This window comes from Leopardus geoffroyi, chromosome D4 (genome assembly GCF_018350155.1).
Source record: "Leopardus geoffroyi isolate Oge1 chromosome D4, O.geoffroyi_Oge1_pat1.0, whole genome shotgun sequence".
Taxonomy (NCBI): Eukaryota; Metazoa; Chordata; class Mammalia; order Carnivora; family Felidae; genus Leopardus; species Leopardus geoffroyi.
In genome coordinates, this window is record NC_059342.1 from 87,599,924 (window position 1) to 87,627,714 (window position 27,791).

Genomic DNA, 27,791 nt, shown 5'->3' on the forward strand with positions numbered 1-27,791 from the left:
AAAAGGCTGGCACACAGATATATTAGTAGTCCAGTGAATGAAGGAATATGACATTACCGATAACTTAAAAAAGTTAGATGCCTAGCTCTTCGTAGTTATGAAAGGGCTGCCGCACTATTTTCTCCAAGGCTCACCAAAGCCTTGTGACTTTGGCAAGGCAGGAATTCCACTCCCGTTTATAGAGGGGGTAAGCCGCGTGAACCCCAGAGAGCTTAAGTGGCAGAACTTCCGCCAGATCCCAAACCCAGTGTTTCGTGCGAGGCAGGGCTGGGCGGTCAGAACTGAATCAACTTGACTTCACCTCTCAGGGAGGCAATGTCTCTGGTAGGGGAGACTTTCAAACAACTCCATAAGAAAGTGGAGAGTGGCAAGTTTAGGTTAAGAGGTTGCTGGGGAAGTCAGAGGCGGTGGCATTTGAAAATGGGCCCTTAAAAGGCGGGCAGAATTTGAGGACTGGCACGGGCAGAAAATCCCAATAGGGATCCGAGCATTCGCAGGTTCCTCCTAGAAAGACCCTTAGAGCCCTGATAACTTCGCCTCAGCTTCTTTAAGAGTGGCTCCGCCCCACTCAGCCACAGCAGCCAATCGAATCCCGACGGCCAATGGTAAGCGAGAAGAGAGCACTTCCGCGCTTCAACCGCACTTTTAAGGGGCGGAGCAGAGGGCGAGAGAGGCGCGACCAGACCGATCACGTGATCCAGCCCATTGGAGAGAGGCCGACGCCGCACGGGGCAGTTCGGCGACGTTCATTGGTCAAAGAAGGGTTGGCCCTGCGTGGGGCCACGCCCCCCCCGCGGTGTCCTCGAGGTTGGTTGCGCGGGCGCTGGAGAAGGAGACGCTGCCCTTCCGCAGCGATGGGATCCTGGGTGAGTGGCGGCTTTGGTTGAGCCCGCCCGGCGGGCGTCGCGGCAGGGCCTGGGACGGAGGCTTGCAGCTGGCGGGAACCGGGTCTGAGCAGAGGACTGGGTGGGAGCGCAGGTGTCCGGGCTCAGCCGGACTAGAAGGGCCCGGGTTGGAATGAGCCGGTACCCGGGCCGTGGGCGTCGCGAGAGGTGGAACGGAAGGTACCAGGTCAGTGAGGAGATGCCCGGGCCTGGAACATTGCAGGGGCGCGGGAACCCGAACCTGGGCTGGGAAAGCAGGTGCGCCGGCCGAGGTGTCGCCGGTGGGCATCTGGACGACCCTCAAGGGTATTCCGGGGGTCGGGTAAGAGGGGAGGGGGCCTGAACTGTGGCTGCGCAGGGTGATAACCGAGATGAAATGAACAGACCCTGAAGAAGGGGATGTTGCTGAGGCCCAGTGTGGGAGTGGCCCGTGCCCAGCGCCCAGCTTGGTCAGACTTGTAAGCTACCTAATGTGGAATGAAGAGAGACTGGGCAGAGGGTGGTTCAGAGGAATGCCTGGGTCCGGGACATTGATGGGGTCAAGGAGGAAAGGCGGGATGCTCAGGCCAGAGTCATTAATGGGGTTGCCCACTTCAAGGGAGGAGGTGCCCCTGCGCAAGATGTGGGCATCCGGGCTGAGGGTGTTGTAAGTGCCACAGTGGCGGTAGAATGCGGATGTTTATGTCCAAGGTTATAGAGTGACTTGTCCAGGTAGGAATGGCATTGGAAATGTGCAAGGGTGGGGAGCATTGCTACAGGCTGTCATAGAGAAGAGGAGGCTTCTCCTGGGTTGTGTCGGGGGTGAATAGGGCACAGTTGAGCTGAGTCTGTGGATCCGTCCCTGGAGCAAAGCAGGCTTGGGGGCCCCTGTTGTCACCTTGCACGTGCGACTCTTCTTCTCGTTTGGGACAGCTGAGGCTGCTCTTGACTTTCCTGCAGGCAAACACCTGGCCTCCCAGGCTTCTCTCACTCCTGGAGCATGTGTTCAGGCTCACTGTTGTTACTCCTTGTGGGCTCTTCTCGCTTGCGCCCCGAAATCTTTCAGGTGTGGCATGGAGAGGGAGGTGGCAGTTGTAGTGGACAGCTCAGGGGAAACACCATAGCTTTGGGATCCTTTGCAGCCGAGGTCACACCCCAGCTTGGTCAGTTAGCGAGGTCGCTCAGGCCGCTTGCCTCTCATAGCCTCAGTTTTCCCATCATAAGCAATGGGCGTCTGTGAGTGACTAGACTCACAGGCCACCGCTTTCCAGGGAGCGCCTGTTCCAAGCCTGGCCTACAGTAGTAAGCGCTTGGGAAATAGTAGCTGCTGATCCCCTGGTGTTCTGGTGGTTTCGTCTCCCCTGCTCCTAGGTCCAGGCCAGGTTGGGGGAGCGGGGGAAGAGAGGGCTGGTTTGTGATATTAACCTGGGCCCCGACCTCTGGAGGTTGCATAGCTCAATTTGCAGCTAAGCAAATTGCAGCTAAGCAAATTAAGCCTCGCAGCCTTGACAACACGACCGTTTCCTTGGTCCTAGACTGTGCCCTTGCTTGCCGCCCCCTCATGCACACAGCCGAGCTCCAGAGTTAGACTGGTAGGATCGTCCATCCTTCCCGCACACTGGGGATAAACGGTTTCTTGTGCTGTTCCAGTGATTTTGGCTGCCATCCCAGGTTGATGGGGTCTGTCCTGGCCTGTGTATTCCTTCCGCTTGAGGTCCCGGGAGACCTTGAAGGCATCCTTGGTCTTTGTGGGAGGGGCGGGAGGGGCGGGGAGCACTCTGCAGGATCTTGGAGACTGGGCAAAGTGTGCTTAAGATGCTTATGCTTATTCGCTGGCTTGGGATGGGGCAGCGGGGGGAACCCAGGGGGTCTCAGAAGGCCCCAGGGGAATGTTGCCCCGGTAGTGTGTGGTCCTGCGGCTTCCAGCTCCATGTCAGATTTAGCTAAAGGGTTGTATTGAGCACAGAGTCTAAAGTCCAGTAGATCTTGGCCCAAGTCCACATTACCCCATACTAGCTGTATGACCATGGACTCCTGACTTAACCACTCTGATCCTCACATTCCTCATTGGAAATTGGCAAAGATGGGGTGGTGGGGGGGGCGGCTAGCTAGCACCTCCTTCACAGAATTGTAACGATTCAGTGAACTAACATACATACGTAAAGAGCTCAGCACAAAGAACTCAGCACAAAGGGCACACGTAGCGTGTAGGAGCTGTTGTTATTTGAGGAAATACCCTGCTTGTTCTCATAATACAGCCCACAGGAAATAAAAGCATTCTTGGCTTTGCGGGAGATGAAAAAGGTATAATGATTCCCAGTCAGGGGCATGACCCTTTGGTGGCTTGACATTTTTGTTTACCCGATGGACCGCGGGGTTTGAAAAGATGGTGAAAGTGTGGCGTAAAGCCCCAGGATTGAGGGTGACTGTCCCATCTCCCAGGCCTTGGGTCCGTTCTTGGGCCAACATGCCAGTGCTGCTGTCCTCTGCTCCTAGGACTCAGGGCGGGCAGAGGGTCTGTGGGGCATTTGCTGGTGGGTGCAGAAGATAGGGGCCCTATTCTGGGCCTGGCATTGCACTGGTAGGCTTTGCCCCCACCTCATCCCGCAGGACACTCTTAGGGGCATTTCGTTGTGTTCACGTGAGCATTTCACTGTGTCTAACTTGGTCATTCGTCTCTCAGCTCTGTGGAAGGACCCTCTGGTATGTGCATTTCTGTCTTTCTGAGGCGTGGACGGTGCCTGGGACCCAGCCAGCAGCCAGTTGAAGACGTTCTTCTTGGAAGCTCTTGGACCCGACGGCTCTTGCCCAGGGTGCTGGTCCTGCCATGGCGTTCCGGAGGACCGAGGGCATGTCCGTGATCCAGGCCCTGGCCATGACGGTGGCCGAGATCCCTGTGTTCCTGTACACGACGTTCGGGCAGGTAAAGGTTGGGGCGGGGGGGTTGTGGTCCTGTCTTTACCCCTCTGGTCTCCAAAACACTGAGGCCCTCGTCTCAGGGTCCCTAGCATTTGGGAAAGCTTCTCCCTCATTGTTGTTGCTACCCCAGGTTTCTGGGGTCTCCTGTTTCAGCACAGCAAGAAGGACTAGGTTAGGAGTCTGGAGCCCCAAGCCCGCTCTTCACCCTAGGGCTGTGTGAGCACTTGACCTCAGTTTTTCAGTCTATAAGAGGGGTCAGTGATGCCCTCTCTGCCAACCTCAAATGTCTGTCACTGACCAGGTCTTTTGACACTTCCTTAAAGCCACTGCAGCTGTTAGGATCATGACCCGCGGAGTTAGGGACACCTCCTGGACCCCAGATGTGATCTCTGTGGCCTTGTCATTTTGCTGTCCCCAGTTCCCCCTCTTTACATCTCCGTGGTCCACGTTTCAGAAGTCCTGGCCGGGTCCCTCCCCTTGGGGCGACTGCCTCTCTATCATTCCTGGTCAGCAAATAGTCCCTGAGTGCCTGAGGCACCCTCCACCCCTCGGGTGCTCCCCAGAGCAGCTCTGCCTGCCACGGAGCTCTGGGCCCCGCTGCCTCCCTCTCTTCCTGCAGTCTGCGTTCTCCCAGCTACGGTTGACTCCAGGCCTGCGGAAGGTTCTTTTTGCCACAGCCCTGGGGACTGTGGCCCTGGCCCTGGCCGCCCACCAGCTAAAAAGGCGACGGCGGAGGAAGAAGCAGGTCGGCCCGGAGATCGGAGGCGCACATCTGGGCACGGTGCCCCTCCCCATCCTCATGGCCAGGAAGGTGCCGTCGGTGAAGAAAGGTAGGTGTGAGGCAGTGGGGGAGGGCCTGACCTAGAGTCAAGTCCCGGCTGGGCCCCACGTTCGCTGTTGGATCTTGGGCTAGTGACGTCCCGTCTCCAAGCTGATTTCCCCTCGTCTGTGAAGCAGGGATGGCAATAGACCCTTCCCTGAGTCGCCTTAAGGATTTGGTGGGTGATGCGCCCGGGCGCACATGTCCTGTCGGTGGCGGTTGTTCTTAGTATCTGAGGACCCTTTGGGAGCACCTGGGGGTCCGGAGCGGGCTGGTGGCACGCAGCCCAGGGAGGGAAGTCCCTGGCGTGGGAGCAAGAAGGGCCATGTGCTTTCAGAGCCATATGGTATTCTGTCCCCACCCCCCCTTTTAAAAGTTAAGGTTGACTCTGTATACAGTAAGTTCACCCTTTTTAGTGTGCAGTGTTTTTTGTTTTTTTTTTTAAGTTTATTTATTTATTTAGAGAGAGAATCCCAAGCAGGCCCTGCGTTATCAGTGTGGAGCCTGAGGTGGGGCTCGATTTCCCGAACCGAGAGATTCAGGAGCAGAAACCAAGAGTCAGACGCTTAAACCTGGGCGCCTCTTTAGCATACAATTCTTCACGTAATTTTGTGTAACACCCGTAGCCGTGCTCTCAATCCCCACCCGCCATGTCCCTCGCGGTCAGCCCTTCTCCTCTAACCCAGCCCCTGCCTGGTAGCCTCTGAACCGTTTTGTGTGTGCTGCTGTGGCTTTCAAAGCCCTCATGGCCCCTGTTTATCTTGTAACCCAGCAACCCAGCATTGGCCATGACCTGAGTGTCATGTGGCCCTCTTCCCAAGGCACGAAGTTCTCACAGGCTCACATCTTGGGAGAAACCTGGCTTAAGAAGCAAAAAAAAAAGAACCCCCCCGAAGTGAAAATGATTTTTAATTGTGAATTCTCATTGCAGAAGGGAAGTTTTCCCTTTGCAAGTGGAAAAACGAGTCTTTTGGCTAGTCTAGATCAGGACCTGAGAATTGCTGAGGAGGCTGGGTTTCGGGCTGGCGCTGACCCCTGGGAAACCTGGAGCCGTTTCTGCGCCAGCCTCTCACCTGCCCTGTGCCACCACCACCATCTCTGGTGTTACCTTATTATCCCCTCCCTACTTTTCTCACTTAAAATCATTTTTTTGTGTGTGGGGGTGCCTCGGGTGGCTTAGTCGGTTAAGTGCAGGGCTTCAGCCCAGGTCGTGATCTAATGGCTCACGAGTTTGAGGCCCACGTCGGGCTCTGTGCTGACAGCGGGGAGCCTGCTTGGGATCCTCTCCCTCTCTCTCTGCCCCTCCCCCACTCACTTGCATTGTCTCTCCAAATAGATAAACTCTTTTTTTTTTTTTTTTTAAAGTTTATTTATTTTTGACAGAGACAGAATGTGAGCATGAGCTGGGAGAGGCAGAGAGAGAGGGAGACACAGAATCCAAAGCAGGCACCAGGCTCCGAGCTGTCAGCACAGAGCCCGACACGGGGCTCGAACTCACGAGCTGTGAGATCATGACCTGGGCTGAAGTCGGACGCTTAACCGACTGAGCCACCCAGGCACCCCAAAATAGATAAACTTTTAAAAAAACCTATTAAAAATGTTTTCCCATGTGTGTATTAAAAAAAATTTTTTTTGATGTTCATTTTTGAGAGAGAGAGAGAGAGAGAGAGAGAGAGAGACAGAGTGCAGGAGGGGGAGGGCTAGAGAGAGGGAGACACAGAATCTGAAGCAGGCTCCAGGCTCTGAGCCGACAACACAGAGCCCGACGCAAGTGGGGCTCGAACTCACAAACTGCAAGATTGTGACCTGAGCCAAAGTCAGACGTTCAACCCACTGAGCCACCTAGCTACCCTGGGGCACCTGGGTGGCTCCGTGAGTTGAGCGTCTGACTTTGGCTCAGGTCATGATCTCAGGTTCGTTACTTTGAGCTCCACATCGGACTCGCTGCTGTCAGCCTGATAGCACAGAGCCTGCTTCGGATCCTCTGTCTCCCTCTCTTTGCTTCTCCCCCCGCTTCTGCTCCCCGCCTCCCCCCAAAAAAAGTCATTGTCTCAAATTCTTCTTGGAAGGAGAAGAATTCCAAATTAGTTAGTCAGCGACACAGGGGAAACTGAGTGAGGAGGAGTTGGGGAAGTTGTCAGCCCTCATTCTCAGACTTGCCTGGCAGATCCGGGGCCTTCTGGGCCAGGCCCTGCACTGGGTGACAGGGACATGGCAGTGAGCAGGATGACATGCAGGGGTATAGCACTGTGCTAGGTGCATGCACTAGGCAGCCGTCACCCTGCGTTAGAAGGGTGGGGAGTCCAGGCTCCCAGGTGAGGGAGAGGATCGCCTGGAGGTGGGAACAGCCTGTGCACAGCCTCGGGTCAAAGCCTACGTGACCCTTGCCCTCCTGTTCCTCACAGGCTACGCCAGCCGGAGGATGCAGAGCCCCAGCAGCAAGAGCAACGACACTCTGAGTGGCATTTCCTCCATCGAGCCCAGCAAGCGCTCAGGCTCCTCCCACAGCCTGGCTTCGGTAACTACCTGGGGGAGGGCACCAGGGGTTCTGGGCTCAGTCCCTGGCACAGATTAGGCTCTAGTTGCTGTCCTCGGGGAGCTTACAGACTGGTGGGAAGACGGGAGAAGAGATTTCATTCGGTCTCTTCGTTCATTCATTCATTCATTCATTCATTCGCTCGTCCATCCATGCAGGCTTTCAAAAAAAATTTTTTTTAGTGTTTATTTATTTTAGAGAGAGACAGAGACAGAATGCAAGTGGGTGAGGGGCAGAGAGACAGACAGGGAGACGCAGAATCCGAAGCAGGCTCCAGGCTCCAAGCTGTCAGCACAGAGCCCGATGCGGGGCTCGAACCCACGAACCGTGAGATCACGACCTGAGCTGAAGTCGGACACTCAACCGACTGAGCCACCCACGTGCCCCATCCATGCAGGCTTTCAGAGACTGTCACTGATCACTTACTGAGTGCCAGGCATTGGCAAGAGAAAGGTGGATAGGTGCAGAAGAGAGGTTTGTGGTCTTGTGGGGAAGATACTGGTCTATGAACATTCATTCATTCATTCATTCATTCATTCATTCATTCATCAGGCACCAAGCAGGCATTTGTTTTATGCTGGGGACTCTGCTGAGGATATAGAGATCAGTGAGATACAGGGCATATTTTCTCCTGGAGAGTGGCTCTGGGCTCATTTGCTCATCTCTTTACCCATCCATTCAGCAAGCTCTGAGCTGGGCTCTGCCCTAGGGACTCAGGGGTGACCAAGAAATAGCTCTTGGCCTGGAGGAGCCCACGTCCTGGCAGGGCAAGAAATTGTGGCGAGTGCGGGCTCTGCCCCACCCTGTGTGTGGTGGGTGCTCCCTCAGTCTTCCTAGTCCTCCCAGTACAGAACCCCAGAGCAGGGAATGGACCCAGGGCGGCTTTTGTTGGAGGCTGCTGGTTCCGGGCCGGGCATTGGCCTCCATTCCTCCCACTTCTACATCTTGTGTAAGGGGCCGTCAGGGGCTGAGAGTTGGTGGAAGCAGGCCGTGCTGAGGGTATGGCCATCGTGCCAGGGGCCGGCTTCAGGGACGGTCTTCGGAGAGGGTGTGCGACGTGATCAGGCAGTGGGAGGGGCTCGGGTCCTACAAAGAGCCTGGGAGGGCCTTACCCCTTGCCCTCGGGTCCTTGTGCTGCTTGGTGCCCAGATGGTAGCAGTGAACTCATCCAGCCCCACGGCTGCGTGCTCAGGACCATGGGATGCCAGAGGGATGGAAGAGTCTGTGACCGCCGGTGACGGCGATGCGGAGAGTCTCTACATGCAGGGTATGGGGCCAAGAGGCCAGCCTTGGGGGCTCTCCTGGAGCAGAGTCGGGGGAAGAATGGTCTCCTCTCGGGAGCCCAGGCTGGGCTCAGAACACTTTTCCGGGTGCCGCTTTGCAACCCCGCTCCTGGACGCCCAAACCCTCATTCAGGGCTGTTCAGCCATTTCTGGACAGGGGACAGTCTCCAGGAACAACCCTGGTCCGAACGGAGGCCTGTCACCTGAGCCACGGTGGAAAAGTGATCAGGGCCGGGCTCATAGAGTCTTGCCCGTTTTTGTCCTTTGGGGGTCCTCCCGCCTCCTTGGTCTCCTGAGCCCCCTCCCGAGTGACACTGCGTGGGGCCCAGCTGTTCTCCGTCACTGAGGTCGGACTCTCGCTTCTCTTCCTGCCCGGGCTCAGGCATGGAGCTGTTCGAGGAGGCTCTACAGAAGTGGGAGCAGGCGCTGAGCGTGGGGCAGAGAGGGGACAGCAGCAGCACCCCCACGCCGGGGGACAGCCTGCGGAACCCCGAGACTGCTTCGGAGGTGCTGTCTGAGGTAGGTGGTCCTCTCCTGTGTCTTTCTGAGCTCCCGGCCGTGGAGGAGGTCGGTGGGGGGTTGGAGCGGCAGCCAGCCGCGGGAGGCAGGGTGGCAGCCTGGCCTTGTGCCAGGCAGTCGCTTGTCCTGGGTGGGAGTTTTCCCCCCGACCAGGGTGTCGATCCAGCCAGGTCACATACTCAACGTGACGTGCCTAGCACATGCCCGACACTTGGGAATTGCCCAGTAATCCATGGTGATGATCACACCCCGATCCCCACTATGTGAGGAAAAGGGGCATTTTATGAAGGACTGGGGGGAAAAGTAGCCTGCGTTCGGTTGAGTGGATCACACAGCCTGTGTCCTGTCTTTTCTTTACATGGTGCGTTTGGCACTGTTAGTATTTCTGTCTTTCTTTTTTTTTTTTAATGTTTATTTTTGAGACAGAGACGGAGTGTGAGTGGGGGAGGGGCGGAGAGAGAGAGAGAGAGAGACACAGAATCTGAAACAGGCTCCAGGCTCTGAGCTGTCAGCACAGAGCCCGACGTGGGGCTCGAACCCACAAACTGCGAGATCATGACCTGAGCTGAAGTCGGATGCTTCACCGACTGAGCCGCCCAGGTGCCCCAGTCAGTATTTATTTCAATGTCAGAAAGGAGATAGTAAGAAAGCTAAAATAAAAAATTTTGGCGTAAAGCATAGCAAACACACCTCTTGGGACGGGTGTTTACTGAAGCGTTATCTTGTAACAGTTAAAGACCAGGAAAAAAAAAAAAAAGAAAACTATCTACATGTCAAATCAGTAGTGGTCCAGAGTAGGGGCGCCTGGGTGGCCTAGGTCGTGATCTCGCGGTTCATGATTTCGAGCCCTGTGTCCAGCACGGCGCTGACAGCTCGGAGCCCGGAGCCTCCTTTGATCCTGTGTCTCCCTCTCTCTCTCTGCCCCTCCGCTGCTCGCACTCTGTCTTCGTCTCTCAAAAGTAAATCAACGTTAAAAAAAAAAAAATTAAAAAGTGGTTTGGAGTACCACGCAGACGTTAAAAGGCTGAGGACACTCTATATAGGCTGATAGGCTGCTGCCTCCACAATATGTCATTAAGCGAAAAAAGCAAGATGTGGAATGTGTATAGCATGACCTGTGTGTGTCCATGTTGAAAAAGACACATATCCAGGGGCACCTGGGTGGCTCAGTCGGTTAAGCGTCTGACTCTTGGTTTTGGCTCAGGTCATGATCTCATGGTGTCGCGAGTTCGAGCCCCACATTGGGCTCTGTGCTGACAGTGCGGAGCCTGCTTGGGATTCTCTCCCCACCCCTCTCTCACTCGAGCTGTTTTTGTCTCTCTCAAAATAAATAAATAAACTTAAAAAAAATTTTTTTTAAAGACATATCTATGTACATGTGTGCCAGTTGGTAACTGCTGGTATGCATGTGGATTTTTCCTTTCCTCTGGACGGATAACTCAGGAAATTATTAACTGTGGTCTGTGAGGAGAGGGTCTACAAGGAAAGGGGGGAAAGGGGTTTCATGTCACTTTATCATTTGTCTTTCCTGATTTCAAGCCTTGCTTATGGGGAGGGTTTGTATAGGCGATAGGATTGTGGACTGTTTAGTATTTTTTTAATGTTCATTTATTTATTTTGAGAGAGAAAGAGAGCATGAGCAGGGGAGGGGGGGGGAGAGAGAGAGAGAGAGAGAGAGAGAGAGAAAATGAGAATCCCAAGCAGGCTCCGTGCTTTCAGTGTGGAGCCTGATGCAGGGCTTGAACTCATGAACCATGAGAGATCATGACCTGAGCCCAAATCAAGAGTCTGGACCCTTAACCGACCGAGCCACCCAGGCGCCCATGGACTGTTGTTGACTCTTTGTGCTTTTCTGTATTTAAACGACAACAACAACGACAAACCTATGAGCTCCTGTCCTCTGCTGGGGCGAGGACAAAGCGGGGGCTCTTCGGGGAGCAGTCTGACAGTCTCTGGAGGGTCAGTCAGGGTCTAGCCAGGAAACGGAAGCAACTTCGGGTGTTAAAAAGGGAGGTTAGCCCAGGGAATTACGCAGGTGGCCCAGGTGAGGGAGGAGCCGAGAGCTTTCGGGCTGGAGCTCAGGAGCCACAGAACCCAGAACCATGGAGGGGGCTTACCAGCAGGGGTCGCCCCGTTTGGGCAGGGTGGGGCAGAGATACGGTGTGAGTCAGGACTGGGAGAGGAGTTTCTCTGCCCATTGCCCCGCTCCACACCTCCTCCACCTGCGCCTTAGTTGGCTATGAGCCAGTTGGCAGGGGAGCCTGGGAAATAGTTTGAAGTATAAGGATGAGGACATGCCTGGCACCAGCTGAAGGTGTGGTGCCCTCTTCTCTAGCTGGGGACATTGGCTCAGAGGCCTGCCACACAAAAGGAGCAGTGTCGCTACAGGAACATCAGAGAAGGTCCCCGGGGGGTGACAAAGCCTCTGGTGCCCAAGGGCAGAGCTGCACCAGGTCACCTCTGCCTGTGGCGGCTGATGGACACCTGCAGGACTCTGTCAGGTCGTGGAAGGGAAGGGAGGCAGTTTTAGTTCCAAAATGGTATTGATTGCTAAGACTGCATCTGAACATTCTAGAACTTTCATCGTCTTCTTCCTGAAAGCGATGAAGAATTCCCTAAAGAATAGTGAAAACTATAGGAATGGAAAAGAGTGGGGGGAAAAAAATGCCCAGTGTTTGATGCGCAGCTCGTGTTGTGTCACTTGGGCAGAGGCCTTCCTCCTCCCTGCGTGCTGGGGCCCTCGGCGGGATGCCACTGCCAACTGTAGGACCCCGGCGCACAGTAGTTGCTCGAGAAATGATCGTTGGTGTCAGTATTATTGATGCCTATGACCCTTCATCCAGACATAACCACTTGGTATCCTTCCAGGCGGTTTTCTGTGCTAAAGAATTTTTAACAGGTTTCTTAGAATATTATTCGTATCCCATACGATTCATTTCCATCCAGTTCCATTTTGAATTGTACAATTCATTGGCTTTTAGTATATGGAGGGCTGTGTGGTTATCACCACAATGAGCTCTAGAACATTTTCATCATTTCCCCAAGGAATCCCATGTACTTTGTCAGACCCCCTCCATCCCTTTGTGCCCCCCAGTCCTAGGCAGCCACTCATCTACTTTTCCTCTCTATAGATTTACCTGTTCTGGACATTTCTATAAATGGGACTCATGCAATCAATAGCCTTTATGATTGGCTTCTTTCCTATGGCATATATTTTTTTTTAAGGTTCACTCTAATAACTTGGATCACTAGTTCATTTCTCTTTATTGCCGAGTAATATTCAATTGTGTAGATGTACCACATTTTATTTATCCATTCATCCATTGATGGGCAGTTGGGTTTTTGTGGGGGTTTTTTTTTGATGTTTATTTTTGAGAGAGGGAGAGACAGAACATGAGTGGGGGAGGGGCAGAGAGAGAGGGAGACACAGAATCCGAAGCAGGCTCCAGGCTCTGAGCTGTCAGCACAGAGCCCGACTCAGGGCTCGAACTTACCAACCGCGAGGTCACGACCTGAGCCAAAGTCGGACGCTCAACAGAGCCGAGCCCGTGGGTTGTTTTTACTCTGTGGCTCTCCGGAGGAACGCTGTTACGACCATTCGTGTGCAGGTTTTTGTGTGAGCACGAGATTTCAACTCTCTTGGGTGTGTACCTAAGAGTGGAGTTGCTGGGTGCTGTGGTAACACTATGTTTGACATTTTGAGGACCCTCCAGCCTGTTTTCCGTAACGTGCCATGTTACGTTCCCATCAGCAGTGTAGGCGGGTTCTGATTTCTCCATGTCCTCACCAACACTCCTTTTTGCGTCTTTCTGGTTCTAGGCCTCCTAGTGGGTATGAAATGGTTATCTCATTGTGGTTTTGATTTGCATTTCCCTGGGCTAACAGTGTGCTCATTGGCCATTTGTAGGTCTAGGGAGAGATGTCTATTCGGATCCTTTGCTTGATTTTTAATTAAGCTATTTGTCTTTTTTTTTAATTCAGTAATTTTATATATTACTCAGCACTCATCATGTTAAGGCTACTGTTAATCCCCTTTATCCGTTTCCCTCCCCGCTGCCCTGGCAACCACCAGTTTGTTTCCTGTATTTAAGAGTTTGTTTTTTTGTTTGTCTCTTTTTTTGCTTTGTTTCTTAAGTTCCACATATGAGTGAAATCACACAGTGTTTGTTTCTGTCTGACTTATGTCACTTAGCATTATATTTTCTAGATCCATCCACGTGTTGCAAATGGCAAGATTTCATTCTTTTTTATGGCTGAATAATACCCCATTGTATTTATATACCACACTTCCTTTTTTTTTTTTTTTTTTTTTTTTACGTTTATTTATTATTGAGAGACAGACACAGAGCGTGAGCAGGGGAGGGGTAGAGAGAGGGGGAGACACAGAATCTGAAGCAGGCTCCAAGCTCTGAGCTGTCAGCACAGAGCCCGATGCGGGGCTCGAACTCACAAACTGCGAGATCATGACCTGAGCTCAAGTCAGTCGCTCAACCAACTGAGCCACTCAGGCACCCTCGTAGACCACATCTTCTTTATCCATTCACCTGTGGATGGACACTTGGATTTACGATAGCCAACATACGGAAGCAATCCAAGTGTCTACCCATAGATGGATGGTTATATTTTTTTATTATTGACTTGTAAGGGCTCTTCATTCTAGATACAAGTCCCTCATCGGGGACAGGATCTGCAGGTACTTTCTCCCATCCTGGGGATTGTCTTTTCATTTTCTTGATGGCATCCTTTGAAGCACAGAAGTTCTTAATTTCAATGAAGTTCAGCCTATCCTTTTTCTCTCGTCATTTGCGCTTTCGGTGCGACCATGACGGCAGAGAAACGCTCCCTAACCCGAGGCCGCTTTGCAGAGAGAGAACTGGCAGACCTCTGCCAGAGCTACAAGGCTCTGCCGGCCACGTTGGGCGGGGTCTGGTCCTCTCAGGGAGTTGGGCCAAGTGGACGGTGGGTCTGAGGTTCCCTGGGCTCAGCCGGGCTCTAGCTGGGCAGGCTGGGCCACTTAACCTCCCTTGAGTTTTCCTCCGTGAATCGGGGTCGTAGGCCCACCTGCCTTCAAGGATGCCGTGAGGCTGAGCAGCGAAGTGCCTGGTTCCGGGTGAGCACTCAGTGTAAGCAGCCATCTCCGTCATTGCCGTCCTCCCCTGAGCCCTTCCACCTCTGTCCCCAGGCGCCTGAGGCCAGAGCCGGCCCTCGTCTCCTCCCCAGAGTCCGGTTACCTACAGGCATAGGATCTGGCAGCATTGGTGGAAAACAGAGCCAGGCCTGCCCGTGCCTGGCCCCTTGGTTGAGAAGCTCCTGGGGTCAAAGGAGTGGTGTTTCTTTCCACATACCAGCCTGGAGGCCAAGGGCAGTGGGGAGGTCACTGAGCCACAGGCTGCTGCCCCTCAGGTGCAGGACGTTCCTGAGCACACGCGGTTAGTAGTAACAGTGGAATTGGGAACTGTGGAATAGTGACTGTATTAGTGTTATTACACATGTATATATATATCAGATGTCTTACATGATGAGTATTATATTACAGCTTCCACATTGCGTGCATGTTGTGTATCGTATCACAATGATTGTTACAACAGCCAACACATACTGGTCATCACCACAGGCCAGTCTTGTGTGCAGGGCTTTGCATACCCTCTTTCCTTCAAGTTTTCCCTAAAATTCTAGGAAGTAGGTACTCTCATCTCAGTTGACAGATACGGAAACAGAGGCTTAGAATGAGGAGGTCGTCTACCCGAGGTCACGCCATTTGGAACTGGTGGTGCCGAGGACACAACCCAGGTCTGCTGGGGTCCAGAGCAGCCTTGTTCCGTGCAGAGCCATATAGCTCATTTAAAGTTTCCTAGAGACCACGCTCAAAAGCGAAAGGAAACCGGTAAAAATCACGTTGGTAATACATTTTCTGTGGTCTAGTACATCCAAAATATTGTCATCTCAACACGCGATCACCGTGGAACATCATGGAGATGTTTCAGAGGACTTTTGTTCGTTCGTTGGTGGGTTTCCGGCACTAAGTGTTTGAAATCTGGCACGTGTTCATACTTACGGCACCTCTCCGTTGGGACAGGCCACATTTCAAGTCTCAGTCGCTCTGTGTGACTGGCTGGCCGCTGTGTTGGACAGCTCAGGTCTAGATACATACTCTCGCTGCCGGGCCCCAGGGCCTGCTCCCCTCCCCCCCATCATTGGTGAGGGAAGGGGCTGTTGGCCTGGGGAGTATCGAACCGTTGTTTTAATTGCAGCCAGAGTCACAGCGAAGGGAGTTTGCAGAGAAGCTGGAGTCCCTGCTGCACCGGGCCTACCACCTGCAGGAGGAGTTCGGGTCCACTTTCCCCTCTGACAGCATGCTGCTGGACCTTGGTGAGCTGGCCTGGTACAGGCTGGGGTGGGATGGGGTGGGGGCAGGGTGGAGGTGGGAGGTGGCGAGAGACCGGGGTGTGGGCTCCCTCAAAGTCCTCAGAGCCTTTGGACTTCATTTGATCACTGCCTTATTGCATAGATGGGGCAACTGAGGCTTCAAGAGGCAGAGGCATTAGGGTGCCTGGGTGGCTCAGTCCGTTAAGCATCCGACTCTCGATTTTGGCTCAGGTCACGTTCTCTTGAGATCAAGCCCTGCATTGGGCTCTGTGCGGACAGCGCAGAACCTGCTTGGGATTCTCCCTCTCCTTTTTCTTCTGCTGCGCTCGTGTGTGCACGCTCTCTCTATATAAACCAACTCAAAAGCAAGGTGAAGACTTACTGTGTATGTTTAAAAAAAAGGCATTCTTTTTTTAAGTTTTCATTTTTTTATTGAGAACATTTTTTTCCTCCGAGTTTTTATTGAAATTCTAGTTAGTTAACATACAGCGTAATTTTGGTTTTAGGAGTAGAATTTAGTGATTCTTCACTCTTATATGACACCCAGTGCTCATCACAACAAGTGCCCTAAAGGTTTTATTTTTATTTTATTTTTAAAGTTTAATTTTTTACTTAGAGAGAATGTGAGCAGGGAAGGAGCAGAGAGAGAGAAAATCCCAAGCAGGCCCCACACTGTCAGTGCAGAGCCAGCCCGATGTGGATCTTGATCCCACGAACTGTGAGATCATGACCTGAGCCGAAGTCAAGAGCTGGGCGCTCAACTGACTGAGCCACCCAGGTGCCCCTAAAGATTTCATTTTAAACTAATCCCCACACCCGACGTAGGGCTCGAACCCAGAGATCAAGAGTCACATGTGCTACTGACTGAACCAGCCAGGCGCCCCGGTGGCGGTCTTTTACACGTAGCAGACAGGAGCAGGGCTTGGTGTGGCCCTGGGAGTCCCTGGCCAGTGTGCTTTGCCCCTTCCCCTCGGGAGCAGACCTTCAGGTGTGGATGTTGGCATCTCCCCTGACGGCTGCTCCAGGCTTTTGGTTTGAGCCCTCTTCTGTGGGCACCAGGTAGTCAGAAGGGATGGCTCATGTGGAGATTAGTTGAAAACAGGCCGAAGGGCCAAGGAAACAGTCGTCTTATTGCCTACTCCTCTGAGGTACAAGTACATGATGTCGCCGAGAGGTCATGAAGATGTTGAGCCAGACGGCCATCGTTCTCCTGGTGCCCGCCGTGTGTCAGACCGCACGCAGTGAGCGGGCCCCAGGACCCTTCTCTGGGTGCTGTCAGCCCCGAGGGGGTGTATCAGACTCCCGTGTCCGGCCCCTCAGCTCTGCCAGCGGCGACGCGGGCCGGGCAAGGGCTGGCTACCTCGACATACCCCGCCACGGCCTGTCTCCAAGTGGCTTTGCCTGAGGAGGAACCCTGCCCCCTGTGGCCTCCCCATGTGACAGAGGAGGCTGGTGGGGCCATTAGGGCCACAGTCTCTGCTTATTTGGGAGACCTTTCCTCAGAGCCCTTGAAGGTCCGGACCCCTGCAGGCCTTGCGTGGGTGGGGCTGGCAATGCCAGGTGGCCCGTGGACTCCCTTGAGCTCTTACCAGTGGCTAAGTTTCAGTGTGTGAGAGGTGGGAGTCTCCTTGCTCGGGGCTGCACAGTACAGCGGAGCCTGCCCGTGCAGAGCTCAGGGGCCATCGGGCCTAGGGTGCGGCTGCATGGCCCCCTCAGCAGCCTCGTTCCACGCCTAACCGCGCCCACCTCCAAGGATGGCGTACCGTTGAATGAAGCCATTCATTTGAGGCCGTGAGCCCAGAATCTTCACGTGCAAGTGTTCAGTAAATCGGAGCTGTGTGGTCAGTAGCAGCATCTGGCCCGGAATCGCGTGTTAGTAGCTGGGCACGTGTACATTCCAAAAAGCCCGGTGATTTCGGACTCTCAGCTCAGCCCTTCTCTTCCTGCTTTTCCCAGAGAGGACCCTCATGCTCCCCTTGACAGAGGGCTCCCTGCATCTACGGGCGGACGATGAAGACAGCCTGACCTCTGAGGATTCCTTCTTCTCTGCCACAGAGGTGACCTGGCACGGGGTGGATGGGCAGAGAGGGAGGGCAGGGTGGCGTGAAGTCCAGGCCCCTGTGTGAACTCTCACCGTGAGCACTGGGTCACGGGAAAGCGAAGGCATTTCCTCTGACAGGGGCGGAACTTGGCAGTTACCAAGCGCGGCTCCCTGGGGACTCCACGCACTTGCTGGGGACAGGGGAGCCTGCGAAGCCGGGGTCATAGGTCCTGTGGGTGAGGGCAGGGGTCTCCACCCCCATGGCTCCAGCCCACACTGACCTCTCCCTTCTTAGACTGCATGCCTGTTGCTTGGCGTTAGTCTCCTGTCATGGCCACACGTGTCAGGCCCAGCTGTCCTGCCCGGGGGGGTGGAGTGGGGGGGTGGTGAGAGTGTGGGCACCTGTCCAGCAGCTGGTCCCTTTGGGAAGGGCTCCTGGAGATGGGGATGCTGAGGACTGAAATCTAGGCCTCTGGCCTCTTGGCTCATTGTTCCCTCTGGCATCCCCTCTGAGATGTTGGCCCTCGGGTGTCCCCTGGGCAGGCACCCTCACCCGCTGGGATGCGGTCCACACAGGCTTTGACACAACCTTCCTCTTCCTGCGCACCCTCCCCCCAGCTCTTTGAGTCCCTGCAGGTGGGAGATTACTCGATCCCGCTCTCCAGGCCGGCCGCCGCTTACGAGGAGGCCTTGCAACTGGTGAAGGAGGGGAAGGTGCCCTGCCGGACCCTCAGGTGAGCGTGTGCGGAAGGAGGCGGGGGGTTGGGGGGGGCAGGGGGCAGGTGGGTGCGCCCTGTCCCCCTCGGAGGCCGGAGAAGCCAGCCAGCAGTGCTTGGTGAGGACTCAGCTGGACAGACTGGCCGAGGGCCACAGTGCTCCTGACCCAGACGCGGAGGGCTGAGGACGGCCTTAGGTTCCGAGACAGACGGGCCCGAAACTAGCAACCACAGACCCGTGTAATTAGTGAGTTAACCATGATTTCTACTTCCGCGAAGTTGTCAGAGGGCTCTAGCCATTCTGTTAGTGGGCACTCTCTCTGAGCCCTGTGTCCCAAAGGAATCCGTCCTGGCAGTGGCCCCGAGGCCGGGCTCTGGGGACAGACAGACCCGATCCTTGCCGGGTTCTGTCCCTTCATCGCGCGTAGGACAGGTTGCCTAACCTTTCTTGGCCTCAGTTTTCTTATCTGTGGCATAATTCAGTTTCTTGTTCATCTTAAATTAGTTTTGCCACTTGATATGGAACTCAGAACTTGACTTTTGGCCATGACTCCAGATTTAAGCATGTGCATTTGAAGTTCACTGACTGAGGGGCACCCGGGGGCTCAGTTGGTTAAGCTTCCGACTCTTGATTTCGGCTCACTGTTCGTGAGTTCGAATCCCCTGCTTGGGATTGTCTCTCCATCACTCTCCGCCCCTTCCCTGTGCTTGCGCACGTGTGCGTACACACACTGTCTCTCTCTCTTTTTCTCTCTCTGTCTCTCAAAATAAATAAACTTTAAAAAGTTCACTGACCGAACATGGCTGGAAAGCCTGGTTGAAGCCTTAGTGAGGTGGATGAGGGTAGCCAGAATGGGCGGGAGCCCCCTGTCCTGGCACTCTGCCAGCTGGGACCTGCTTGGCCATTCCAGTCCCCTGCCAGTGAGGGTCCTTTGCTGGCTGGGGCCTGAAGGAGGCCGAGGCCGGCACGACTCCCAGTGTCCAGACCGGCCAGCTGTACTCAGTGCTCCTGAGGACATGTCCTCAGAGACCAGCTAGTCGGCCTCTTCCTTTGGTTTGGGGGCAGCCGAGCCCTAGAGGAGGGCAGGCACTTGGCCAAAGTCACGCTGCCTGGCTGAGGCGGGGCCACGCACGGCTCCACCCCGACCCCACAGGGGCGTCGCTGGACGGGGCCCAGGGGGTGTGACTGTGTGTGCTTCCCCACAGGACTGAGCTGCTGGGCTGCTACAGTGACCAGGACTTTCTGGCCAAGCTGCATTGTGTGCGGCAAGCCTTCGAGGTGGGTGTCGGGGACGCCTGGGGAGGACGAAGCCGGGGCTGGGGACAGTCAGGCAGGTCTGCCAGGCCTGCTCCCGCCCCTGGCTCCTCTGCACAGACAGAGTCACCTGCCTGGCCCATTATACTGACCTCTCTGCCAGCTTTGGGGGACTGCCATCCCGACGGCTCGCTCCCCTCCATTCCTCATTCCTTAGGGTCTTCTGGAAGACAAGAGCAACCAGGTTTTCTTCGGGGAGGTTGGCCGGCAGATGGTGACGGGCCTGATGACCAAGGCCGAGAAGGTAGCTTTTTTCAGGTTTTCTTCTCACCTTGTCTTTTTTATTTTTATTTTTGTAACTTTTATTTGGTTCTGTTAAAAAAAAAAAAAAAAACAAAACCTAGTCTGAAATCAAGCTGAGGAACTTTGACTTCATCCTGAAGGCTCTAGGGGAGTTTCCTGGAAAAGGCTTAGGGGGGTTTCCGGGGCTAATTTTTTTTTTTTTAATGTTTTTTTTTTGAGACAGAGTGAGAGCACGCATGCACGTGAGCTGGGGAGGGGTGTGGGGGGGAATTGCAGAAGATCCAAAGCAGGCTCTGAGCTGACAGCAGCGAGCCTGACGCGGGGCTCGAACCCACAAACTGCGAGATCATGACGTGAGCCGAAGTCAGACGCTTAAGCGACAAAGCCACCCAGGCGCCCCTCCTGTACTAATTTTTAAAAATATGGACCCGTCTTGCTTTAAAACAAAAAATTTTTTTAATGTTTATTTAATTTTTGAGAGAGACAGAGAGCAAGCAGGGGAGGAGTAGAGAGAGAGGGAGACACAGAATTGGAAGCAAGCTCCAGGTTCTGAGCTGTCAGCACAGAGCCTGACACGGGGCTCGAACTCACAGACCACGAGATCGTGACCTGAGCCAAAGTCGGCCGCTTAACCAATCGAGCCCCCCAGGCGCCCCAGAGACCTGTCTTGCTTTTTACCTGATGATACCATCACGCGGTTTTACACCATTTAGTGACTCTAAAATGCAAACCATCATTGGTCTCCATGAGCCCCACCTGCCAGAGACCGAGGTGTTTCTCCTGCTCGGTTTCATGGACTGATAACCCTTGGACATGGTTGTGTAATTTCCAAAGCTCCCTGCAAACTGTTGGGCAGCTTTATTGTGTTGTGTAAGAGCGTATCTTGTCTATCTGTCCATGTCAGCAGGTATGGTTACTTTTACCGATAGCGCAGTAGTCCGTCGGGAGGGCTGACTGTGGTTCGGCTCGTGCTCCAGTGGGTGGACATTACGGTTGTGTCTGACGTTCCCCCGTCACACTGCTGTTCTAGTCTGTCTGTTACGGACCTCTTTAGGTACCTTTGGTTTTCCGTGGGGCAAAACCCAGATGTGGCAATACCGTGTCTTGGGCCCAGTTAGAAGGGCTTCCCGGTTTGCTGTCTGAAATGCCTCAACAACTTAATGACCGAAGCTCCTGCCAGCTGTGTAACAGTGCGTCTCCTTACGTCTTGGCCGATGCTGGGTCTCAGTGATCCTTTTAATCTGTTGTATCCATTCCTTCACATTTCGTCATTAATAAGGTTGCCTGAGTTGTCATGTTGATCGGTCCCTCGTTGGAGCAAAGCCCTTGAAAATGCCTCCCCCCACCCCCAGGACTTTCACCTCACTGTCTGAGTAATGGTTCCGAAAACACGCCTCTGATCTCGTTACCCAACTGCCTGACGTGCTCCCTCACTTCCGCTGCCTTTGAGGTACAGACCGAGTTTCGTTTTGTGACCGGCTGCCATGTGCACTTGGCCTCGTCCAGACCGAAGGGCTCAGGCTTTTAGCGTATAGGCTCTTCCACACGTTCTCCCTGATCCGGGCCTTCGCATATGGCACAGGGTGGTCCCTAAACACCTGGAACACTGATCCTCCATGCTGTTGTTGTTAACTACTTTACTGTCGAATTCGCACACGAGGGTATAAAAACGGATATCTAGGATTTAATGAGAAGATCAACCCCTGTGTGCCCAGCACCGAGGTTAGGAGGTGGAACTTATAGCGGCATCTGGAAGCCCCCCTCACCCCCCCTTCTTTGCTCTTCCTTGCTTCCCCATCTTCTAAGCCCCTGCTGGCCCGTCTGTCTCCTCAGGAGGACTCTGCCAAGAGCCCTTGGGCTCACCCCGCCAGCACACCCACCCTGCACCCCATTTGTGGGTTGCTCTTTGTCACTACTCTGTGAGCTCCGTGAGGGCCAGGACCACAGCTGTCCCGGCACAGGTGTGCCCAGCCCCAGGGCCTGGCACGGGGTAGGTGCTCCATAAGGGTGCATAATTATTCTCCCAGCAGCCGCTGTTTACCCGGCAGCGGGCCCTGAGCTTTAGACACGTCTCTACCTCCAGTAGCTCCTTTAGTCCTGACTACACTGTCCACTCAGCAGATGAGGAAACAGAGCCTGAAGGAGAGGAACTTGTCCAGGTCTCTAAGTGTGGGAAGGCTAGAGTTGGCATTTGAACCCAGGTTGGCCTGACCCCAGTTGTGCCCTTGGCCTGTTCTCTGTGGGCTCCCAAGAGAGTGAAGACACGGACAAGTGAAGGGTGGGCAGGTGAGGCTAAGGTGAGTGCCAGGAGCTTAGCAGACGGCCTCATCTCTGTGGCCGCCCCCTGCGAGGCCCAGGAGTACAGCTCTCCTCTTTCTGCCTCCGCTCGGGTGCGGGACGTAGGTTTGGTGAATGGCTGGTTAGCACTCTGGAGAGCGGAGCTCACCTATGCGGAGCCCTGGGACTGGAGCGGGAACCGACACAGCCCTGTTGGGTTGTCGCAGGCAGGCAGAGCTGGGAGGGTGCCAGTCCTGTGGACAGTACCCAGGCTCTAGACTTGAGAAATCAGACCACTTCGTCACTGTGTGTCCATGGGCCAGACATGCACCCTCTCCAGTGTGAGTGGGTGTGCCCCAGGGACCTTGTGAGATGGTGTCAGACATGCTTGGCCAGCCCTTATCTTCATCGTCCTCCTTTACGTATGAGGAAACTGAGGCTTCTGGAGGTTAAGTCATGGTCAAGGCCATCCTAGCAAATTCTCTCTGAAACTTAATATAAATGGTTTTTTCTATTTTTTTCTTTAAATGATTATAGAAATACTCATGCTCATTTTACAAAAACCCAACAGATATATAACAGCAAAAAGAAAAACTGTCCCCAACTCCACCACCCTGTTCACATTTTGGCGAACATCTATCTGGTGGCTTCTCCACCCATAGTTCTTTATAAGGGGTGGCAACCTGCCTGTGCGGTCGTGTGTCAGCTCCACCCTGCCTGGCTCTTGGGCACATCACTGATCTCCCGCATCTCCCAATCCTGATCTCCCGCCTCGGTATTCCTAATTAGAAAGTGGGTATACTGCCGGACCATTCCTCGTAAGACCGCACGAATTCGCTGAGTTGGCCCCTATCAGCACAGCCCCTGGCGCGTCCCAGCCTTCCGTGTCCGTAGATGCACGTCCACATGTGCACGGGGCGTCGCTAGCCCCAGCTCCGCCCCACAGCCCCAGAGAGCGGAGAGCCCGTCCTGTGTGCCGGCAGCAGCAGGTCTCGTATGTTATTTATCGTTTAGGCCCAGGCACCGGGCTGGTTGTGTAACAAGCCGGAGCTCCCCGACTCCCCCAGAATCGACCCGTGAGTGTGGGCCGCAGGTTCTCCCGTTTCACCAGTGGTAGCCGGGGTCGTGCAGATTGGAATGTTTGGCTGCTTGACTCGACCTCCTGTCCTCACGCATCTTTGCAAAGTGAGCTCATGGTGTCATGCGCATCTCCCGGAAGGCACCTGGTACTCCGTCGTGAGCTGGTCTGAGACGTTGCAGGGCGCGCTGTTGTTGAACCTCTCCCAGACGTGGCCTGGTGTCTGCAGAGGCGCGTAGCGGTGGGTAGAGGACACTTCTTGCCGGGTGTCCTCCACGGCCGCTGCTCGGGGATAGGCCTCAGCCCTGCCTTGGCTCGTCCCCCATGCACAGGCCTGCCCCTGTGATCTAGTCCAAGTGAGTCTTAGAGCCTCTCTCATGACCAGAGTGGGTTGTGCTTCTCCCCACAGAGCCCCAAAGGCTTCCTGGAGAGTTACGAGGAGATGATGGGCTATGCCCTGCAGCCTGAGACCTGGGCCACCACACGGCTGGAGCTGGAGGGCCGTGGGGTGAGTTGGTTTGTGCTGAGCCCCAGTGCCCTGGGGTCCCTTGCACCGAACATCCTTGAGCAGGGAAGGGATGCCTGTGCCGAGCTCTGCCTTGATTCTGAGGGTCTGAGGTGGCTCCGTGACTGTTGCCAGCGGGCCCAGGCTGCTGGGGAGACGGCCCCGGCTGTACCCCATTTGCGGCCCAGGGATGCGCCCACTCACCTGTTGTGTTCCCACCCGGGCCCCCACACACCCACGCCTCTCTGGACTCGGTCTTCCCGTCTGGACAGTGGCCCTGCAGCCTTCAGAGCATCCCTGCCCTCTCACAGGTGGTGTGCATGAGCTTCTTCGACATTGTGCTGGACTTCATACTCATGGACGCCTTCGAGGACCTGGAGAACCCCCCGTCCTCGGTGCTCGCCGTCCTGAGGAACCGCTGGCTGTCAGACAGCTTCAAGGAGACGGTGGGTGGCTGCCCTCCACATCCCACACACGCTCCCGTCACCCCACGCGTTGGCCTGGACCCTGCTTTCCTCCGTCCCTGGCTCTGGGCACCAAGGCTGGGCCCCCTACCCCCGCCGTCAGGCAGCGGTCACCCTGCTGGGCAGGCTTCCCTCCCCTGCTCGATGTGGGGCTGTGGGCTGGGCAGACCAGCATCTGCGCTGGAGCAACTTCCCAGGGGAGGCTGATGTTCTCTGCGCCCGTTTAGAACCCACGCAGTGGGGGGCATTTCCTTCTGCACTGTGGTCTCCCGTGGTGAATTCTGCTCCGTTTTAATGCACGTTATTAAGTCAAGTTAAGACATAGGAAGAAGGAAGGAACAGCAGGAGAGAGTTGAGTGCAGGGCCCCTCAGGCAGCTGTGCTACATGGCCGGGGGCTGGTCTTCTACCCGCAGTTTGTAGGCGGTGACCATGGACCCCCACGACCTCTGAATGAGGTGGAGGTGCTCGGCCATGGCCGTTTCACAGCGAAGGGAACTGCGACCTGGGGAAGATCAGCCGCTAGTTGAGGGGCCTGCGGCAGTAAGGGTTAGAGTCCAGGTCAGATTTAGGTGTGACTGGTTCCTAGTTGAGGGGAAGGAAGCAACAGAGCTCAGGCAGCAGGCGCCCGCTTCCTGCTTGGGTTGGGGAGAGCTGGGATCAGGGAGGGACTGCAGGCCCGACCTGTCATTTGAAACCTGGGTGGGGTCCCATCTTTGATTTAGGCCCTGGCCACTGCTTGCTGGTCAGTCTTGAAAGCGAAGAGGAGACTGCTGATGGTGAGTGACCCTCGCGGGGCAGGGCGGGGCCCCCAGTGCTGCTGACCAATCCGCATGGCCTGAGCTGGGGGTGGGGCCCGGCAGAAGAATGCCAACCCCCCCCCCCCCACCTGACTGCAAGGAGGTCCAGTTGAGCCCCCAGGCCCTGCAGTCCCTTCTGGCTTCTGTCACAGCACTGTCCACCTGTCCTGCCCTTTCTCTCTCCCTTTCCCAGGGGGACCTCGAAGGCACACATAGGTCCGCTTAATCTCTCCAGGACCCAGCACAGCGTGGGCCACCGGAAACTGTTGAAGGGCCCGAGGGGAAAGGGCATCCTTGAGGGAGGAAGGGCCCACAAGAGGGGTGGAGGCCGGCGTGGCGGTGGCGGAGGCGTCTGGGTGTGGCTGGTGGAGTCGCCTCCCTCCCACCCACAGGCCGGTATCTGTACTCCCAGGCAGCGCCTGGCGCTCTGACTGGGCCGTGATCTATCGCTCTCCCCTGCCAGCCAGGCCCTGCTGCCCAGCTGATACCAGCTGCCACTGCCGAGTACTCTGGGCACTTCTGGTGCGGAGCCCAGCCCGCCCCCTTCCTCGTGTAGTCCTCACAGCCGCCCTGAGGTTACCCCCCATTCTCCAGAGGTGAAAGCCCCTGTCACTTGCCCGGCGTCACCCAGCGAGCACGTGACTGAGCCAGGCCCCCAAAGCCCAGCTCTTGATATGCCCACCCCCCCCACCCCCCCAGCTTGGCCACGTCCCAGCCCTCAGCCTCACCACTTTTGCAGGTGCCTGATGGCTTCATCTCCCATTTCTACTCCGTATCGGAGCACGTAAGCCCCGTCCTAGCCTTTGGCTTCCTCGGACCCAAACCCCAGCTCGCTGAAGTCTGTGCTTTCTTCAAGGTAAACGGAGTGTGTGGCCTGCCTGGGCTGCTCCCCGAGAAGGGGTGAGCGGGGGTGCCTGGGGGGAGCCTGGCCGACGTGGGTCCGGAGGAAGCACCAGGAGGGCGGGAGCCTGTGGACGGGTTGGGGGAGGGTCAAGGGGCTTTGGGTGGTCCGGAGGATGTCAGTGCGGGGGGCAGGGGGGCAGGGGCCGTGGCCGAGGCCCAACGCCAGCCCTCCCCCCAGCACCAGATCGTGCAGTACCTGAGGGACATGTTTGACCTGGACAATGTGCGCTACACTTCGGTGCCGGCGCTGGCAGACGACATCCTGCAGCTGTCCCGGCGCCGCAGCGAGATCCTGCTTGGCTACCTGGGGGCGCCGGTGGCCAGCAGCATTGGCCTGAACGGGGCGCTGCCCCGAGAGAACGGCCCCCCGGAGTTGCTCCAGTAGTGGCGGGTGCACGCTCGGGGAGGGGTGCTGCCTGGGTCTTGTCCACATGGCGATGGCAGTGAAAAGGCCGTCTCCTCCCCTCCTTAGGGTTGGTGTCGAAGGGCCTGGGTGTCCCTGGCTGTCAGCGTCGGCAGAGCCTGGGCTTTGGTGGCCTAGGGCAATTGTCCCTGATCATCTGGGAATCCCTGCAAACTTCCTTAGAGAGGGTTGGAGTCCTGGGGGCCTGCCTGACTGCCCTCAGCTGTCCCTGGGCAAAGCAGCAGCTGGACCAGCGGCTTGTGGGGCCTGAGGGAGAGGAAGGTGGTCAGAGAGAGACCTTGTTGTGAGGAGGGGTGGGACAGGCAGAGCCGGAGGGCTGCTGACGACAGGGCTGGGAAGGTAGAGGTGGAAGACGGGGTGGTGGGGCTCTGGTGAAGGCCACGGATGGCCTGAGCTAGAAGGGACCTGGGCTTTAGACCATCTCTTGGTGCCCAGTGCCTGCTGGCCCCCACCCCTGCCACCACCCTAGAGACTTTGCGGCTCCAGATTGGGAGGGTGGGGGCCACAGAGTGCCTGGTGTTGGGGGGGGGTACCTTAGACGGGTGGCAGGCCTGGACCATCCAAGGGTGGGACGGGGTGGGTCTGCTTTCCTTGTGCTCACGTCTGGGCAGGGACTGGGCCCTTGGCAAACCCAAGCAGGAAACCAGGATGCTGTCCTCTTGACATTCCCTCGTCCTGCCAAAGACTGTCACTTCTCTTCCCCTTTGCCACCACCAAAGATGGAACAGGTGGGGCTGGTCCTCCTGCCCCACCCACCTGCCTCTGTGAGCCTGGAACCCCCTGGGTGGTGCTAGGGCTGAGCTGGAGGCTCTGACCAGGGTTCATCGCAGGCCTGTCACCTGTGCTGCCGTCGATGGCGGGCCCAGGGACCACATCGGGCGGATCAGAGGATGTACAGGGCTGGACTGGCTCCCCTGCCCTCATTAGGACAAGAAACTTTGCCGGGCGCTTTGCCGTTGGCTCGACGCACAAACGCTCCAGCTGTGCATCGGCTGGTCCTCCAGCCGTCCCCACCTTGTCCCCACATCTGCAGGGTGCTGTGAGCCCTGCAGACTGACTTCACTCAGTGTTTTCACCGGAGGTGGGATGTTTTATTTATTGCCTTAACACTTTATTTTGTGATTCTGCCCCTTTCAGGCTGAGAGGCCTCCCAGAGAAACTGAGTTCTTCCTCCTTGTTCTCCGTACTCCGGAGGACTGGCTCCTCAGACCAGGGCCCCTCTCCCCCGAATGGCAAAGGGGTCCTGGGAGGGAGAGAGAAGGGAAATGGAGAGGGGTGGTGCGGGTCCGGCCCATCACCTCCCTGCACGCTCGCTCCTGCTCCCCCAGACTGGAGGACCCTGTGTTGAGCCAGGGCTCTGGCCCCAACCCCCCCCCCCACTCTGAGGCTGGTGTCCAGGAAGGAGCAGCCTCCTGCATGGGAAGGCCCGGGGGGACCCTCCTCCCCTCCAGCCCCACATTCCGTTCATTTGCACTTCCCCTGCACTCTGAATGTCATCTTGAGCCTGGGCCCCCCCAGCTATTCTGGTTTGCTCCCAGATCACTCAGAGTAGTGTTTTCATTTGTTTTTGTTTACACGTCCATGCACTGCCTCTGGCACTTGATTTGTTGCAGCTTCCAACTTTTGTATGGTAGAGCGTGTGTGCATCGACCTCAAGTCAAATAAATGATTTATTAAACAATGTCCTTCCACGTTGCCATGCTGATGGGTCCATTTGCTTT

The 27,791-nt window shown here is 55.7% G+C and overlaps 1 protein-coding gene across 4 annotated transcripts; it reads left to right on the forward strand.

The window, feature by feature from the left end:
• The first annotated feature begins 737 nt into the window (after positions 1-737).
• Positions 738-27,751, forward strand: MIGA2 (mitoguardin 2). 4 transcript variants are annotated; one of them, XM_045468577.1, is made up of 16 exons: positions 738-866; positions 3,547-3,786; positions 4,402-4,612; positions 7,008-7,120; positions 8,276-8,405; positions 8,804-8,940; positions 15,192-15,309; positions 17,263-17,363; positions 17,966-18,081; positions 19,270-19,342; positions 19,536-19,622; positions 23,386-23,484; positions 23,793-23,927; positions 24,669-24,722; positions 25,483-25,599; positions 25,825-27,751. In XM_045468577.1, exons 2-16 carry the CDS (start codon positions 3,691-3,693, stop codon positions 26,029-26,031), a joined length of 1,794 nt encoding a protein of 597 aa, XP_045324533.1. In that variant the 5' UTR covers positions 738-866; positions 3,547-3,690; the 3' UTR covers positions 26,032-27,751. The 4 variants fall into 4 exon arrangements, with proteins under 4 accessions (XP_045324533.1, XP_045324534.1, XP_045324536.1 ...); XM_045468578.1 differs by having other exon boundaries at positions 8,288-8,405; XM_045468580.1 differs by having other exon boundaries at positions 4,460-4,612.
• The last annotated feature ends 40 nt before the right edge of the window (positions 27,752-27,791 follow it).